Below are 17,847 nucleotides of genomic sequence, written 5' to 3'. Positions count from 1 at the left end.
GGATAGTTTTAATAAATGTTGGATACTGATAGCAATTGGCCCCCACCCAAAAAACAAGAGGAGAATTAGCATTGCGCCAAAAATCATTTGTTTCATTTTATTCGGCCGAATATAAAGGAAGGCAAAGCGTTGAGGTCCTGAAAAGGTGGCGCTTCTCATGCAACGACGGAGATCATAACTCCTGACCATTATTCCATTCCCTTTTGGTATTTCAAGTTCCAACGATTTTTTATGTGCGTAGTCTCGCGATACAGTCACCAAATCGCAAACTCCGTCTCCTGATCTCCTCAATGCTTTGAGCCATGAGCCATCATTTCTCGGAAAGATCTGCAGAATGAACTCGCGCGGCCGCAGGTACCTGTTCTCGTCTCCTGTTCTTTAATTTTCTTTTGTTTGTTTGTTTGTTTGTTTGTTTGCTCTCCATTACTGTAGATCTTTGCATAGATTAAACTCTGTTCTTTGGTACAGAAGTGTTATGTTCTCTGTTCCTTTCTCTGTATCTTAATCTCTCGTACTGTATCAATTGAAGACCGATGGTAAACACTCATAAAAAGTAGATAATATCTACCTGAACAGAGAATTGAAACTATACCAGGAGTTATGAGATCCTATTCAATCTTTTATTTTCAAAAATATCATTTTCTTCAAATTTATTCTTTTTTTTCGTTTCATTTGGTAATTAGAAAAGCTTGAATCACAAGCGGAAATCTTCAAAGTTTCTCCCCAAATCCTTATTTTTCTGTGATTCCTTTCCTGATATCACCATCTAATAGCTCTGTTTTAAGATTACTGCGAAATGGCCTGAGCTCTGTTTCACTCCCCTTGATGGCTTGATCAATGCCTTAGATGCAACGATAAGAACCTATTTTTTTTACATGCAACGATTAGAACTCATTTGCTTCTTTCGGAAGGTGAGGATCTCCATGATGTAACCGATTCGAATCTTCTGGCGTCGAGTTCTCCCGAAGGTTCGTGTAGCTGTTTTCAGCAACCAACACGTGTTCAGGAAAGCTGTTAATTAGGGATCGTGATCTTCTAGGCGCGCTGCCTGTAGCGGTTTGTGCGAGCGTCACGTGCAATGTCCGTTTTACCCTGCCGAGCATTTTATCTGAACAAGGGTGAGACGGAAATTGTACGCAGCGCTCTTCTGAGCTGCACAGACCGGACAGCAGGCCGTAGAGGATCTGTATTGATTAGTGTGTGTGGGGGGGGGGGGTTGTTTAGGAGTTTTAAAAGTTGAAGAAAATTAAATAAAAATGCAAAGTACACATTTGTTCCTCTATGGCCTTCTACCAAAAAACAAAAACAAAAAAAGGTTTCTCTACGGCCGTCTCTCAAGCAGTTAAAGTAGTCACAGACCGTCAAATTTTTCCCCGGGCAAGGGGTGGGGGTTGGGGTTTGTTTGGACTTTTTACCCGAGGGAGGAGGGTGGGGGGGGGGGGTGTTGGTTAGTTATTGGACAGTTATTCCACGCGCGAGTCAATCCATGATGCTGAGGTCAAATCCCTACTCGTGTTGCATCACAATTGGCAGAGGAGGTCTCTCCAGTAACAAGTTTGTACTTGGAGCCCACTGGTTGAGCCGTTGCAGAATCCAGTTTGTGGTCCAACCTCGTTCGATTATGATTCATATTAATTAGCTGAGGCGCCACTACACTACATCTTAACCTAAGCCTCTTGAAGAAATTATAAGATTCAATGTAGCCGATCGAGTGGATGTGCAAAGAGTACAAGTTGAATTGGCGTCAACAACTAATTCTACTTAACTGTTCATTGCATACTAAAAACAAGTTAATGGACTAGGATTTCAACCAAGTTAAATGGGTGTCACAACTTCAATGATGCATGTGATAAAAGCTTTCGAGATACCCAACAATAACGTCTAATACTTGTAAATGAAAATCCTGAGTCTTGAGTTTGTTCTGTTTTTCATACCTGTTTTCTGTCTCTCTGATTTACTGAGATGAAGTAAAAGGCTTTTTAGCTTTCAAGTGATGTATTTGGATTTTGGACAACCAGGTCCCTCTTTATTCTTTTGTTCTTCCAATAAAATTGACCTTCAAAAAAAAAAAAAAAAAAGGAGAAAGGTGTAATATAATACAGTATTATATGATACTGTCCTTGTTGAAAGCATCACCTGGAATTACAAAATGGAGTAACATAGTTGATTTCATTTTCATACTTTATTATTCCGTAATCAACAGAGATGAGCTGGACGAAGCAAAAGCAAATTGCAACAAGTAGGAGCCCAAGTATTTTTATCTGCTCCATTTCCTCCCCGCTCCATTTCCCCAAGTTCTTCTAATAGAGAGGGGGGTGGATCCCACCCAGACAGTGTGTTCGTGCAGGGGTAGGGTGATCATTTCTGTCCCTCTCTATTAGAGGAACTTGGGGAAATGGACCCACCCAGGAAATGGAGTAGATAAAGGCCCGGGGATGATTGTAGTCTTCTAAGGTTCGAGACAATGCACACTGTACTTTCACCTTCCAGTTGTCCCTTGCTCTTGTGTTTTCTATATTCTGCATTCTGTTTCATTAATTAACTGTTGATGTCATTCTCAGTGATCATAGTGATCGACTTATACAAAAAAGGGAGGTATTATATGGTAAAACATTTTCCAAATATTCTATAACCCAGAATAGCTACATAGTTGTCAAGGAACCGCCTAAGCGTCCAGGCACCATGGTTGTTAGTTTCAGCTTGCTTCTAAGAGGCCAACACCTTGGGTTTCCTATACACCTTGACAACAATGTTGGCTATATGGAGCCAGACTTGGACTGTTTGATTTGTTGTTGATGATAGGAGAAAAAAAATAATTCACTAATCATTGTAGTCATTATAATGACCATTACACCTTTTGCTTTAGTGTTAATCACATTTAATTTAAATTTTTTTTATTTTTTACATATAAATTTTAAAATATTGTAATGCACCCTATTTCCACCTCACCTATCTGCCACTGGTATGCTTTAGTAAATTTTAGACAGTCTCCAGCTGAACTATGCTGTTGTCTACTGTTTCTCTTTTGGTCCAAAATACTTAATTCTCCATGCTAGAAAGAAGAATAAAAATCCTAACATGAAATTTAAACAAATTATTATCCAGTTTAATGTTTTAAGCCATGGCTCATTTGGGGGGGGGGGGGGGAGAGGAAAAACCCAGCTCATGAAAATTATTGCAGAACATTTGTAGGCAAAGTAATACACATTTTATAGCAATTACTTCACTGGTCAGTTGGGATAAGGCTGAGTTGTCGTTGTACTTTAATATGGTTTCACTGTATGAACAATGCATTAAATTGGATTGGTTCCATCCACATTTCAAGGCAGCTATTTGTGATTAACTAGACCAAATACTTTCTTTTTCCATGTTGTACTTTATATTATTAACTAGGCTGAGTATGTTGCATATATTTGCATGTAGATAATACTTTATGTGACAACAATTTTCATATCAAGATGGGTTTTTCTACATCCCTCTAGAATCTTTTGTTGGTACCATCGGGTGTACTGATCAGTTCTGTGGTGGGAGGCGCATTGTTCCTCTTTCAGGTATTCCAATAAACAGTTCGGTTTCCACATATGTATGTGGAAAAATTTGACTGTTTGGGACAATCTCTCTATCTGGGGTTGGCTGTTGCTTTGCCTGCACCAAACAATGGAATATTATGGTGTCAAATAGTGGGCCAGAATCACACAAAAAGAAATCAGATCTGTTGTACAACCAAATAGTGAGAATATTATGTACATAGCAGTAGGAAGACTAGTTTTGTCCAAAAAGTCCATGAAAATAGAAAATGCAAACTTCAACAGAGAATTTCACCTTCTCGTGTAGCATTCTGTTCTCTACTTTTAGTATCCTCTCCTGAATTTTATAAAAAGACTAGTTAGTAGACACCTTTGGTGCGGTTTTTGAGCACTACTTACTGATGCTTCTGGTGCCTGTTAATGAAAACTGCTTGGTCTGCTTTTTTAGCATAGTGTTGCTTCATTGTCTCTTCTATCAAAGGTAACACAAGCATACATGTTTCAAACGTTCTGTGTTGCACCTTACCTTTTCCTTCAGTTTCTCAATCTGTTCCTTAGATAACTGAGTCTGGAGGGTAGACATTATCAAGAAAGTCGACTGTTAATTGATTTTTCTTCAATAACGATCTGGAAAATTCATAAGTTTGCCCTATAACATACCTTTCTTCCCCTAACGTTGCTTAAGCTTCGCTCCAACTGGCTTTCTATCTGCTGCAGTTCATCTATGGAGCATGATCCCAGATCTTCTCCCGTAAGCTTTCTGGGAAATTAATTTGTAAATCTTAGAATCTCCAAACACAGATGACAGCAAACAAAATAAATAAAGGCTGTTCAAGTCCGAAAGTTTTGAGCTGATTCCCAAACCGTTTTGAAATTTCAAGAAGCTCAATCTTCTTAGCCATGTTGGCAGCTTCACACTTCAAATGCTGCAAGTACCCAATTAGAGTGAGAAAAAACAGGAAACTATTCTAGGAATGCTTGGTTGGAAGTATGCTCAAGCATAATGTTTTTTCTTCAAATGCTGCATGTGGAAGTATGCTTTGGCACATGAATGATGCAGTAGCTATCATGGTAATAAGAAATGACAAATGATGTGTCTCATCAACTAGGAGGCTCATTGAACAACTTTGATGGTGTCATTGTCTGTTGTAGTCATCTTGCAATATCCTAAAAAATATTTGAGTTCTTTTTCTCTTCCTTTTAAAACAAGTAACAGGAATGGCTCCATGAGCTGTGTGCAGATGCCAGGATTTAATTAATTAACTGAAGATCAAACACGATTTCCCCAATACAAACACAGCTTCTCATAGTCTGATAGCCTAGTCATCTCTCATATTTCTGGTTTTGAAAGAAACTACCTCAGTAGGCAACTAGGCATTTTGCTAAAGGGAATATAAGCAAGCTAGCAGGGGATATAAAGGAAGATAAATTTCTAATCTCCACAAGCTTTTCACAGGAATCTTTCTCGATGTGCTGGACGACAACAAAATTAGAGCAAAAAGGGATGTCATGAGGTCATCAGGAGTTCAATATGAAAGCTCATATACACCTTGCAAGTAATTACATATTCATTACTCTTTGTCCTAGGAAAGTTCATCTTGAAGATTTTGGGTATTCTTTCCTTGTTGGCCTAGTCTTTCACTAGGGAAGACAAATTCTTTATAGGAAAGGTGGTTGACAATGTTTGGATTTAAATTGTTTGCTTCCTGTCCATGTTTAATGTGTGAATATGATAAGGAGAAATCTTATACAATGTGTCAAGTATCGGTAGCTTGCTGTCCATGTTTAATTTGTGAAGATGATAGGGAGAAATCTTATACAATGTGTCAAGTATCGGTAGCTTGCTGTCCATGTTTAATTTGTGAAGATGATAGGGAGAAATCTTATACAATGTGAACTGGTTTTAAGAGAAGTCTCAAAGACGTATTGGAGAGAATTTAGAGACGATATATGTAAAATTAGTGTTTTAAAGCATTGTGCACTATAAATAAGCAATAAATAATTATATCCAACCAATGTCAGATTATCTCTGTTTTTGCAGTGTCTATGTAAATCAAATCTTCATTGGCAAGTGCTACGTAAAACCTACTAATTTGAAATAGAAATTAAACAAGAAGATTTGAAAAAGAAAAATCTATGTGATTCAAATATTCATTGGCAAGTGCAGTTTCTTTGCTTGTTTAGTCACTTCCCCTAGATCGTTTTTTATAGTCTAGATGAGATCCACTTGGGTTTTGGCAAAAATTTTGAATAAGAAGTTTTTCTTTTAAAAACTGTAGTTTTTTGTTTTGGGCCTATGTATCAAGTGTATCGGTACCATATAAGAACTGTGTCAGTCGGTATAGGTTCGATACAGTTCTATACAAACTTTTTCATGTACAGGCCCTATATTGTATTGACGTCTCGATGTGTATCAGACCGATTAGGTCAATACTCATCCAGACTTGACACCATTATATTATCAGCATACTAGCAAGGACTCTTCAGAGAACAGTTCAAGGTGAGTAGTAGCAAGAATGAATTGATGCCAATTAATGAACATTGTTCTGCTTGGTCATGTAGATTTTTTACCAGCTGGGTTTTCAAGGAGTTGTGGAGGACTTTGTGAAGGAATTTCCTTATCTCATTCTTAAATTTTTACTGCTTGATTGACATGGAAGCTCTACGTAGGATTTCCAATTTATTATTTGGTGACTGTGAGACACGTTAAAATTTCCTTATCAACTGTGAACTGGCTATAGAAATTTTCAAGGGGAATGTCAGTCAAATCTGTCTCATCTAATCTTTGAGATGTAACAACTCAAGGGAGCTTTGGCAGAGTATCCTTACCACAATTCGCTCACATTTGGCTGATCCTAATGATGTGTGAGTGTGGGGAGGGGGGGGGGGGAGCTTATTAAATTATGAAGCTTCCATTCCTTGAATTCTAAGTACTGTGAAACTTGTCACTAGGAAATGGATTTTCAGATGGTAATGGAGTTCTGGTGTTTTTCGCATTACCATCTTTGTTAAACATACTACCACTCAGGAGGCATGGACTATCTCGTAAGAGAGAACCCATCTGTACCTTGTTTATTAATTTTGCCTGAAGGCAGGCAAAATTTCACGATTATTCCGGCATCCATGAAAGAATTCATAAATTTATTTCATTATTCATGCTTATGATTGAGAACTTCAAACTATCTATGAGACAAATATTCAAACCAAAATTCCTTTAACAGTAGGACATAGTATCATCTAATTCTGTTACTTAGAAAAGTGGGTTTACCTGCATGTTTGGTTCTACAGCCTCATTGTTGATTTGTACATCTCTTGCAAGTCTTTGGTAACGATCTATCGTCTTCTGCATGCTGCAGCATCCCAAAATACAACAATAATTTAAGCATTCCAATTTTTTTCCCAGATCAAAATGCTAACACACTGCATAATGTAGCATAAGATCATGCCAATTACCAATTATTCATATAACACATTCCAATTTTGTATTGCTGTCCTCAGCATGCTAGATTACCAACCAGGCTGGAAGTTGCTCATTTTTTATCATATGTGAATGCTTGAAATATTTTGATGTGTCATCTGATGGTTTTACTTCCCATTTTCAACATATATAACTTGCTTTGGTTCAGCTTTTCAGTAAACCAGGCAGAATGATTCAAATCACCATAATGTAGAAAGAAACTCTGGTTTTTGTTTATATAGCATAGTGGGAGGAATTAGGCTCACTTGCTATAAGGATTCCCTCGGATAATTTCACCAAATATAAACATACTTTTGTACAACAAAGATTAATTTGGACTACAAAACGAGCTTAATTAGTATACCAACAACCCACTCCCCTACCCCCTCCCCCAAAGAGAGAGAGAGAGAGAGAGAGAGAGAGTTTAACACTCCTGAAGAACCATTTGGTGAAATTATCTCAATGGTAATAGATATGGCAAAGGATGGGTTTGTTATGATTTAGCTTTATGTTTGTTCCTCGAGTTAATGTGTGTTTTAGCAAGGGACAGCGAAACCGACCGTGCAGGTGATCCATGCTTGGTCATACAGTTGGAATTTAGGTAATGAATGTAAGAAGAAGACGACAAAGAAAATGGAGAAAAAGTGAGTTCGGTGGAATGTTGTGTGTTGGAGTATCGTCTCCACCACATCTATATTTCACTAATAATATGAAATGAATTACCTACACCTCCCTAGGGAGGTAAAAGGTAAAAAAGGAAAATTACAATATAAGGCAACTAGACAATAAACTAGTACCCAAAGTACTCATATTACATAAATTCAAACACTCCCCCTCAAGCTGGAGAATAAATGTCATATATGCATTCCCAACTTGTATAATAGGGTACCAAACTTGAGAGAAGTAAGCCCTTTGGTGAAGATGTCCGCCAGTTGATCACCAGTCTTCACAAAAATGCATGCAGAGTCTATTTTCTTCTTGATGAAGTGTCGGTCCACTTCAATGAGCTTTGTTCTGTCATGTTGAACCAGGTTGTGAGCAATCCTTATAGCTGCTTTGTTATCACAGTAGAGCCACATAGGTCCTTTAGCCTCAAACCCCAACAGCTGGACCAATTGTCTCAACCTTCTGAGTTCACAAACTCTATGAGCCATAGCCTTGAATTTTGCCTCTCCACTGGATCTAGCTACAACATGCTATTGTTTGCTTCTCCATGTGACTAAGTTACCTCCCACAAATGTGCAATAACTAGATGTAGACCTTCTGGCTGAGATGTATCAAGCCCAATCGGCATATGTGATGCCTTCTATTCTCAAGTGATTGTGCCTGACATATAATACTCCTTTCCCTGGAGAGGACTTCAAGTATCTAAGAACATGGTTCAAAATCTCGCGATATTTTGCCGAAATATCGCTTAATTTCGTATATCTCGAGCTTACCGAGATGCGAAATCAGGTCGAAATGAAAAAATACCATATTTCGTCAATATCTCGTGAGATATCGACGATATCTCGATATCTCGTGAGATATCGACGAAATATGGTATTTTGGCTCAAAGTGTCACGTAAAGGGGGGCTTTAATACAATATTTCGCAGATTTCGGTCCATATTTCGACCGAGAGCTGCATTTGCTAAGGAATTTCAGTCTTTTGCCTATTCTTCCACTCTTCCAAGCTCTCATCCAACACTCTAGCCATTGTTCAAGCACATTGTTGACGGATTTTCACCGGTAAACTCATCGGAGGGTCATCTAAGCTCATCATCCAAGCTTTTTTCCACTATTTAAGGTAAATTCTATTCCTCTAAAACTATTTTTTTGAAAAGACTATGTACAAATTTTGTTGGATGGTGATGATATTAATATATGTTAGACACCGGAGGCCGATCTATAGCCTCACGGTGTCGAAATTTTTTTTCCATATGTAGTTTGTTTTTTTAATTTTCTGGTTTTAAAAATTCATTTTCCCACAATTAAAATAGGAAATAATTAGGGGTAATATGACTTAGATGGTAATGAATTAAATATATGTTAGACACCAATGGCCGATCTACGGCTTCACGGTGTCGGATTTATTTTTCTGCTCTTAAATAATTATTTTAATTTTCGCACATACCACTCCATTGGCATCGGATTATGGTGCATCACAACCTTACGGTGGATATGGATATGGATCATCATCATATGGGCGCTTTAGTGGGGTAGGGGACTATGACTACACCCCAGTCCCAGGGACATCTGGATCATCTTTTGTAGATAACATCTTTGCATACCCTAGCGGACCTAGCTACCAACCTCACCAGCCATACATGCAGCCAATGCCATCGCCTCTTGTGCCGGCGCCAACATCATATCACAGTGGATCATCTTCTTCACGGACTGGATCGATTGGTAACCCTAGTTTATATCCTAGGATAGGTTACCTACAGTATGTTGATGATTCCATTTACGTGACACTTGTGGATGACTATACTCGTTTCTTCTCCGATTCTATACCGTGGTCCACATATGTCCTTCAAACAGAGAGCAATGGACGTCGACTCCAGCGAGGCATGAGTGGGATTGATCCAGGAGGCACAAAGAACTACTATTAGCAGCTTTAGCACTTGTAATTTGTAACTTAAGTTGTGATTTCATTGATCTATGAACTTGTGATTTGTGACTTGCGAGTTGCGAGTCTTGTGACTTACTAACTTTGACACTTAGTGTATTGCCTTTAAGGCTTTAAGCGAGTTATTGAATATTATGGAGTTTATGAGAATCATGGCACTCATCAATGTGTATTGGCTTTAACTTGATATGTGATGAAGTTAAATACTATTATTAAATATTAACTGTCTAATCTATGTGTATTTAACTATTTATACATTAGGGTCGGCGACCGTATGTCAATCAAGGTGCAAGCCCAAAACACCAATTTGAATTCACATTTTTACAATTTTATGGATTAAATGTGTTTATTAAGCTTAAATAAGGCTGTCCATGAAGTTTCAGGCCTAGATATGGCCAAATACCCCCCGAGATGGACCCCCGAAATATTGCAGAAAAAATGCAATATTTCAGTCATATTTCGCGATATCTCGGATATTTCGAATATCTCGGTAGGCCCGAGATACCGATATATCGCGAGATATAGTACTATGTTTAAGAATACGGTATACAACATTCAAGTATCAACAAGAGAGGGACTGCAATCTTCTCTTAGTTTGTGATTCTGCTCAATAGGAGAACTTGCTGGTTTACAACCCAACGTCCCTGTCTCTTTCAACAAATCAAGTACAAATTTCCTTTGACATATGTTGATTCCCCTCATAGACCTTGACACTTCAATCGACCTAAATCTTTAATCTCAAACTGTTGAGTCCAGTAGGTCTTCAGCCTAGCTATCTCAGCTCTGTCGTCTTTAGTCGCCACAATGTCATCAACATATACAATAAAGGTTGTGATGGTACCATTACCTCACCGGGTAAATAGAGGGTGGTCCACTTGACTCTTGGAATAACCATGCTTCATAATTCCCGCCTGAACCGCTCAAACGATGCCTTTGGGGATTGTTTGAGACCATATATTAGTTAGAAATCAAGAATGAGTCGATTCAAACAAGAGACAAGGGAGTAAGAGCTGAGAAGGAAAGAAAAGAGAAGAAGGGAAAAGGAAGAAAAAAGAAGAAAACATAAGAGAACCGTAGGATGAAAGGAATCGATGCCTCTCTCCTATAATGTTTCATTAAGCACTTCATGGAAATTATACATCCCTCCCTAGGGAGTTAAAAGGCAAAAAAGGAAAGTTATAATATAAAGCAACTAGACAACAATCTAGTTCCTAAAGTACCCTTATTGGACTAAAATGAAGTGATCACAAGACCAGAACTTGTAAATATTTCATATTTATGAATGGTTTTGAACTTTTGATTGGGCCGCTCTCTTGGCTGCATTTGGATGGACTTAGGAGAGAGGTCTTTTCGTTTCATTTTATCTTTCCCTCTTTTCCGTGGAGGTCTTTAAGGTGTTTGTAGATATGCCCTACCCTTAGCCGACATGTCATGATTATGCTATTTTGCAATTCCTTAATTCTTTCATATTTATTTAGGATACAAGTAGAATTATATAAAAATTAAATGCTATTTATGCCTAATAAAATGGTTATATAAAAAAAAGAACACTAGAACGCCTTGTTCGCCAAGGCGACGCCTTGAGGCCGCCCTATCGCCAAGGCGCTTAGGAAGGCCCTCAAACGCAATGGTTGCCTTGCCGCCTTGATAATTATGTGTTGCACAGGATTGTGGGCTTTACTTATGGCAGCTTGTTATCACAATAAAGTCTCATAGGTGCTTTAGTATCAAACCCCATCTCTTGGACTAGCCTCTTCAACCATAGGAGTTCACAAAGTCCATGAGCCATAGCCCTAAACCCAGCCTCTGCACTAAATCTGGCCACCACAGGTTGCTTCTTGCTCCTCCAAGTGACCAAATTACCCCTTACACATGTACAATAGCCTGATGTAGATCGTTTGTCTGAAACTATACCAGCCCAATCCGCATCAGTGTAGCCTTCAATTCTCAAATGGTTATGTTTGGCATATAAGAGGCCTTTTCCTAGGCAGGACTTCAAGTACCTGAGGATCCGGTAAACAGCTTCCAAGTGCCCACTTTTGGGAGCATGCATAAGCTGACTCACTACCCCAACTGCATAGGTGATATCTGGGCGAGTCAAAGAGAGATGAGTCAACTTTCCTATAAGTCTTTGCTATTTCCTTGCATCAACTAGTGAAGGTCCACAACTTCCCCTAATTTATGTTTCTGATCAATAAGAGAGTTTGCTGACTTGCAAACCAACATCCCTGTCTCTTTTAACAAATCAAGAACAAGGAACCCAAATCTTTAATCTCAAATTGTTGAGCCAGGTAGGTCTTCAGCCTAGCTATCTCAGCTTTGTCATCTATAGTCATTACAATGTCATCAACATAGACAATAAGGGTTGTAATAGTACCATTACATCGCCGGATAAATAAGGTTTGATCAGATTGACTTAGGGAATACCCATTCTTCTAAATAACCTGCATGAACCTCTCAAACCAAGCTTTTAGAGACTGTTTTAGACCATATAAAACCTTTTTGAGGAGACACACTGATGTAGCTCCAAGAAGGAAGAAGAAGAAGAAGAGGCCCTGAATTTAGGGTTTGAATAGGGAGTCATAGATTAGGATTTATTATTTTCCATACTTAGTTTATTTTCTTGTTTATAGATTGAACTGGTTTAGAATTGATTGCATCCAATTGGTTCAATGGGTCTAATTTAAGTGAAGTGTTCCTATTGGTTAATAGGTTCTTATATCCTATTGGCTAATATGGAATCTACTTTAAATTAGTTGTTTTTAAGTTAGATTCTTTTATTTTAAGTTAGTAGGGGTACTTAGGACATTTACTGTTTTAATTTAAGTAAGTTAGATTAGAACTCTCCCTTCCACGATTTTAGAAGGAAGAGACATTAATTTGTACTAGGATTTTGGCTTAAGCCTTTATTATAAATAAAGTAGATCGTAGAGGGCTCCCCCACAGATTATTTGAAGTTAAAAAAAACAGATTTCATGGCTGCCATTGCTGTTGTTCCTTGCTCCCCTGTGTGAGTGTGCATCCTTGTGGACTTCAAGGTGGAAGGGTGGGTGGATTCCTGCGACTCTTTATGCCGTGACGGCTGGGAGTATCTCTCTTCGAAGGTGGTTTCATCCTTCAAACATTCAAGCTACTGCCAGTGGATTCCAGTGTGAGTTTGAATTTTAATTTTCTATTTTATTTTCATCAACCCTAGGAGGATCTCAATTCTGTCCAGATCTGTTCTCCATTAGAATCCTCTCAAACTTAAGCCATAGCCTCCCCTCACCATGGTTTACACTCAATCCTAAGCCCAGCCCTATCCATCCATCTAAACCCTAGCTTTAGTGACTTCCCTAATTTCTAAAAACCCGAAACCCTAACCCTAATTCTGCAGGAATTTTAAACTGAACCAAATCCTTTTTTTTTTTATATCATAATAGTCCCCTAAACCTGCATATTAAAACCATATAAGATCCATTCCCAAATTCCCATCCTAAACCCTAGAATTAACCTAAAACCTAGGCTTTCCGTGTGAATCAGCAGCCTCTTTTTCCTATTTATTCTGTTATCTGGCTCCTAGTAGGTCTCCTACCTATCTAGGACTACATTATTTGGTATCAAAGCCATGGATGAACATGGCAATCCGGTGCTGCCACAACCACTTGACCCTATGGTAGCAATGTTCGAGCTGTTTCAGAGATTTACTGTTGACCAGGAGACCTTGTTTGAGGACTTTAGAGCTAAACAGAGAGTAATGGCTGAGAGGCTGCAAGTAATTGAGCATAGACAACCTACACTTAATGGGGACAGCAATGTACCCATAGAAGAAGACAGGTACCAACTCCATTCAGTGGTGCAGAGACTGCCTAACAGAGATGGGAGCCCCAGAGATGACTACAGGGGTTATAGAGATGGACGCATAGGTCACAGGGACAGATTCAGAGCTGACCGAGATAACAGGGATGATAGAGATCATTACAGAGATCGTTGGGACAGACCTAGATATACCCGTGAACCTTCTCGGGGACACAGAGATCACCACCGAGGCTACAGAGACAGAGATAAAGAAGACCAGGACAGAGACAGAGTTCGGTGGCCTACTTTTGAGGAGTATATGAGGTCCTACTTCACTGGAGACCAGGGTACTAATCGACGCCATACAGGCAACCAAAAGGTGAAGCTTGAGCTGAAAGAATTCGATGGTAACTCTGACCCCTAGGTATTTTATGATTGGCTTGCTGCAATAGAAGATTATTTCGACTGGTATGATTTATCTGAAGAAGGGAAAATGAAGTTAGTTCGTGCTAAACTTGTCGGACCTGCACGTGAGTGGTGGAGAACTGCTAAAAGAGAGATGGACTTTAATGGGACTGCACCCCGCACTTGGGAAGACATGAAATATGACCTGAGCAAGCAATACTTACCAAGGTACTTCAGGTCTCAGTTGCAGGATAAATTCAACTCCCTCCGCCAAGGAACCATGACTGTAACTGAGTACATGAGGCAATTCAATGCTCTTTCTTCTCGTACTGGCATTAGGGAGGAGGGCATCCAAATGCTTTCCAGGTTCAGGTTGGGTCTGTCAAGTGAGATCAACAAGACAATTGGGGTAGTTGACGTTGCAGAAGTTCGAGATTGTTTCGAGAAGGCCTTAAAAGCAGAGGAGTTATTAGCTTCAAGTAAACAGCCGGGGTCTACCTCCAAGCCGGCCTACATCAACAATAGCACCTCAAAACAAGGTTCCTCCATAGGCAACATCTCTCGCCCTGCAGTTCCCCCATGTGTGGATGATAAGGGCAAGGCTCCTATGGGCCGAAATCACCCCTTCACTTGTTATTACTGTCAAGATAAGGGACACATTGCTAGGGACTGCCCACACAAGAAGAAGCCTCTCAAGTGGTTGAAAAAGAAGAAGTTTAAGGTGATGATGAAGACCAAGGCGGCATTCATATTCATGCACTCCCTCTTGATGATGATGTTGATTATTTTGATGATGATGATTCACGAGGTGTTCATATGGTACTTCAAGAGGCTGCTGCCCAGCCAGCATTCCAGCCTTCTTCATCCATCAAAGAGCTGCTGTCCGCATACAAGCTTGAACCACCCATTGAAGATAATCTGAAGAAACTTGTTCCTAATTTAGAAGACCATTCGGTGATCTCCAGCCATTCATCGGAGATGAATGATTTTAAGACGGGGAGAGTTGATGCAGCTCCAAGAAGGAAGAAGAAGAAGAAGCGGCCCTGAATTTAGGGTTTGAATTGGGAGCCATAGATTAACATTTATTATTTTCCATACTTAGTTTATTTTCTTGTTTTTAGATTGAACCGGTTTAGAATTGGTTGCATCCAATTGGTTCAATAGGTCTAATTTAAGTGAAGTGTTCCTATTGGTTAATAGGTTCTTATATCCTATTGGCTAATATGGAATCTACTTTAAATTAGTTATTTTTAAGTTAGATTCTTTTATTTTAAGTTAGTAGGGGTAGTTAGGACATTTACTGTTTTAATTTAAGTAAGTTAGATTAGAACGCTCCCTTCCACGATTTTAGAAGGAAGAGACATTAAGTTGTACTAGGATTTTGGCTTAGGCCTTTATTATAAATAAAGTAGATCGTGGAGGGCTCCCCCACAGATTATTTGAAGTTAAAAAAAAACAGATTTCGTGGCTGCCATTGCTGCTGTTCCTTGCTCCCCTGTGTGAGTGTGCATCCTTGTGGACTTCAAGGTGGAAGGGTGGGTGGATTCCTGTGACTCTTTACGCTGTGACGGCTGGGAGGATCTCTCTTCGAAGGTGGTTTCATCCTTCAAACATTCAAGCTACTGCCGGTGGATTCCAGTGTGAGTTTGAATTTTAATTTTCTGTTTTATTTTCATAAACCCTAGGAGGATCTCAATTCTATCCAGATCTGTTCTCCATTAGAATCCTCTCAAACTTAAGCCATAGCCTCCCCTCACCGTGGTTTACACTCGATCCTAAGCCCAACCCTATCCATCCATCTAAACCCTAGCTTTAGTGACTTCCCTAATTTCTAAAAACCCGAAACCCTAACCCTAATTCTGTAGGAATTTTAAACTGAACCAAATCCTATTTTTTTTATATCATAATAGTCCCCTAAACCTGCATATTAAAACCATATAAGACCCATTCCCAAATTCCCATCCTAAACCCTAGAATTAACCTAAAACCTAGGCTGTCCATGTGAATCAGTAGCCCCTTTTTGCTATTTATTCTGTTATCTGGCTCCTAGTAGGTCTCCTACCTATCTAGGACTACATTACACACCTTCCCTTCAGTTGAAGGGAATTGGAAGCCAAAATGTCACAGCTGCAACCCACCCCTAGGAGGATTCCGCTAGTAACCCGGATATCTTACGATATCTGCCAATCCTCCAGGATCCAGAAGCAGTACTTACATGTCACAAACCACATAAGAAGGGTATATAAAAATATATAAGAATGCAACGGAAGATTTAAACTACCCATAAATGGATTATATCCTTTACAATGAAATCCCAAATACCTATGTTATACAATATACATATCCATTTATGCTCAAAGGTACAATATCCTGATAATTACATTTCTGAAAGAAAGGAAATTAAATAAACACAGAATCGTCGCAGAACAGCAAGATAAAGAAGGTCTAAAGTTCCATTAATAGCTTCATCGCCCATTAGCAAACCGGTACCTGCAAAATCATCTAAAAAGAAAAGATTCCATAGGGATGAGCTCCACTGAGCCCAATGAATGAATAATAAACCATGCATGCAGATGCAACACAATGATCCTATATGCATGAGATCAGATTTTATTCTCTAATCCACCTAACAACAAAACTAAGTCACTAGGTAAGTAAGTACTATTACAATCCCCAATAGATGTATCCCTGGTGCGGGCTTCTAACCCATTTTTGCAATACACCCATTGAGTTGTTGGGAAGAGCAGTCAGTTCTGGCATCCCTTCCCAAGGTCAGCCCAATTAGCCTTCTATGTTACCACTGTGCTACAACCAGCCTTATTGGCTAATGGGACAACCGACATCACCTGCCCTAATGACCCGATGAGTCTACTGACTGACCAACGCCCCTTCAAGACATTGACCTCCCACAATTGTGGTATCCAACACCTTAACCCCTGTTGGTAAGGGTTCGTAGTACGGGTATGTGTTATCCCTAACCACATGCTTTCTATATGACATTGTATGAGTTGAGTGGTGCCATCCGCATCCCATAACTATGGGCCACCACCCTCCTCATTTCCAATCCGGTTATGGCATCTAATATATCAATTTCATATGCATGCATTCCGACATAATAGAGTATCTCAACAATTTCCATTTAAGTTCCATAATAACAAACAAGAATTTAAAGTACTGCAATATATTTATACAACTATAACAACACACACAACAGTAGTATTACACCTACATGAATGGCATACCCCCACTCACCTTGCTAAGTTTTGCTTGTTTACTAGCTTGTCGGGTTCCGATCGGGCTTCGATTCGCTTCGTCGCACATGTGGTTACGACCTAAGTTAATCAAATCATTAGTAGATGTTAATTAGAGTTTAAATGATGTTAGAGTCTTAAGGGTTCCCTTAGTTTTAAGTTTGAACCAAGTCCAGACCCAAAACAGGGCAGACAACAACATTGGCCGATTGGACTAGCCCTTCCAGATGGGCCAGAGTGGATCGACCAATCAAGGTAGTTGCAGCAAAACTGAGGGATTTTTAGGGGTTTCCATATGGTTCTACTCCAATGGTCCCAAGGAACAGGGATGGGAGTCCTAACTGATTGATTCCTATTTTGGCTCTAAGGTCCAACTCTGGTTGATTGGACTGACCCTTCCAGATGGGCCAGAGTGGATCAACCAGACACAAAGATTTCAACAAGGCTAAAGGGATCATAGGGGATTTAGGTGGTTCTATCCTAATTGTCCTTAGAGACAATACCCAAGGCCTTAAATTAGATCCAGGCTTCAAAACCAACTCTGGCCGATTGGGCTGGCCCTTCCAGATGGGCCAGTGTGGATAGGCCAATGCCTTCACAGAACGAAAATTTGGATGTTTAAATTATGCATGGTTCCTCCCAATTGGTTCTAGGGGTGGAATTAAAGACCTAATTGTTCATTTAGTACTTAAATTTAGGTCTGGAAGATGGGGGTTTGATAATCCAAGAAGAGATTGGTCATGCATGCATAGAATTGAGTTCCAACTTCACCAATCCAACCATACATGAGGCTAGATGATCTAATCTCAACCTAAAACAGA

At 39.4% G+C, this 17,847-nt stretch overlaps 1 protein-coding gene across 2 annotated transcripts in view; it reads right to left on the bottom strand.

Moving 5' to 3' along the window:
* Window positions 1-3,404: 3,404 nt before the first annotated feature.
* The window catches only part of LOC122665172 (MADS-box protein SOC1-like), a 57,038-nt gene continuing 42,595 nt past the window's right edge, over window positions 3,405-17,847 (bottom strand). The window contains exons 3-8 of one of the 2 annotated variants that reach the window (XM_043861246.1): window positions 6,796-6,877; window positions 4,392-4,453; window positions 4,188-4,287; window positions 4,054-4,095; window positions 3,823-3,864; window positions 3,405-3,645 (exon numbers count right to left, since the gene is read on the bottom strand). In XM_043861246.1, coding sequence (XP_043717181.1) covers window positions 3,514-3,645; window positions 3,823-3,864; window positions 4,054-4,095; window positions 4,188-4,287; window positions 4,392-4,453; window positions 6,796-6,877 — 460 coding nt within the window. In that variant the 3' untranslated portion in view covers window positions 3,405-3,513. The remainder of the gene's footprint in view (window positions 3,646-3,822; window positions 3,865-4,053; window positions 4,096-4,187; window positions 4,288-4,391; window positions 4,454-6,795; window positions 6,878-17,847) is intronic. The other variant, XM_043861247.1, reaches the window with a different exon arrangement.

The sequence above is a fragment of the Telopea speciosissima genome, chromosome 6 (genome assembly GCF_018873765.1).
Source record: "Telopea speciosissima isolate NSW1024214 ecotype Mountain lineage chromosome 6, Tspe_v1, whole genome shotgun sequence".
In the NCBI taxonomy this organism is placed as follows: domain Eukaryota; kingdom Viridiplantae; phylum Streptophyta; class Magnoliopsida; order Proteales; family Proteaceae; genus Telopea; species Telopea speciosissima.
Note: the sequence above shows the minus strand (reverse complement) of the source record. Positions and strands in the feature narration are given on the sequence as shown.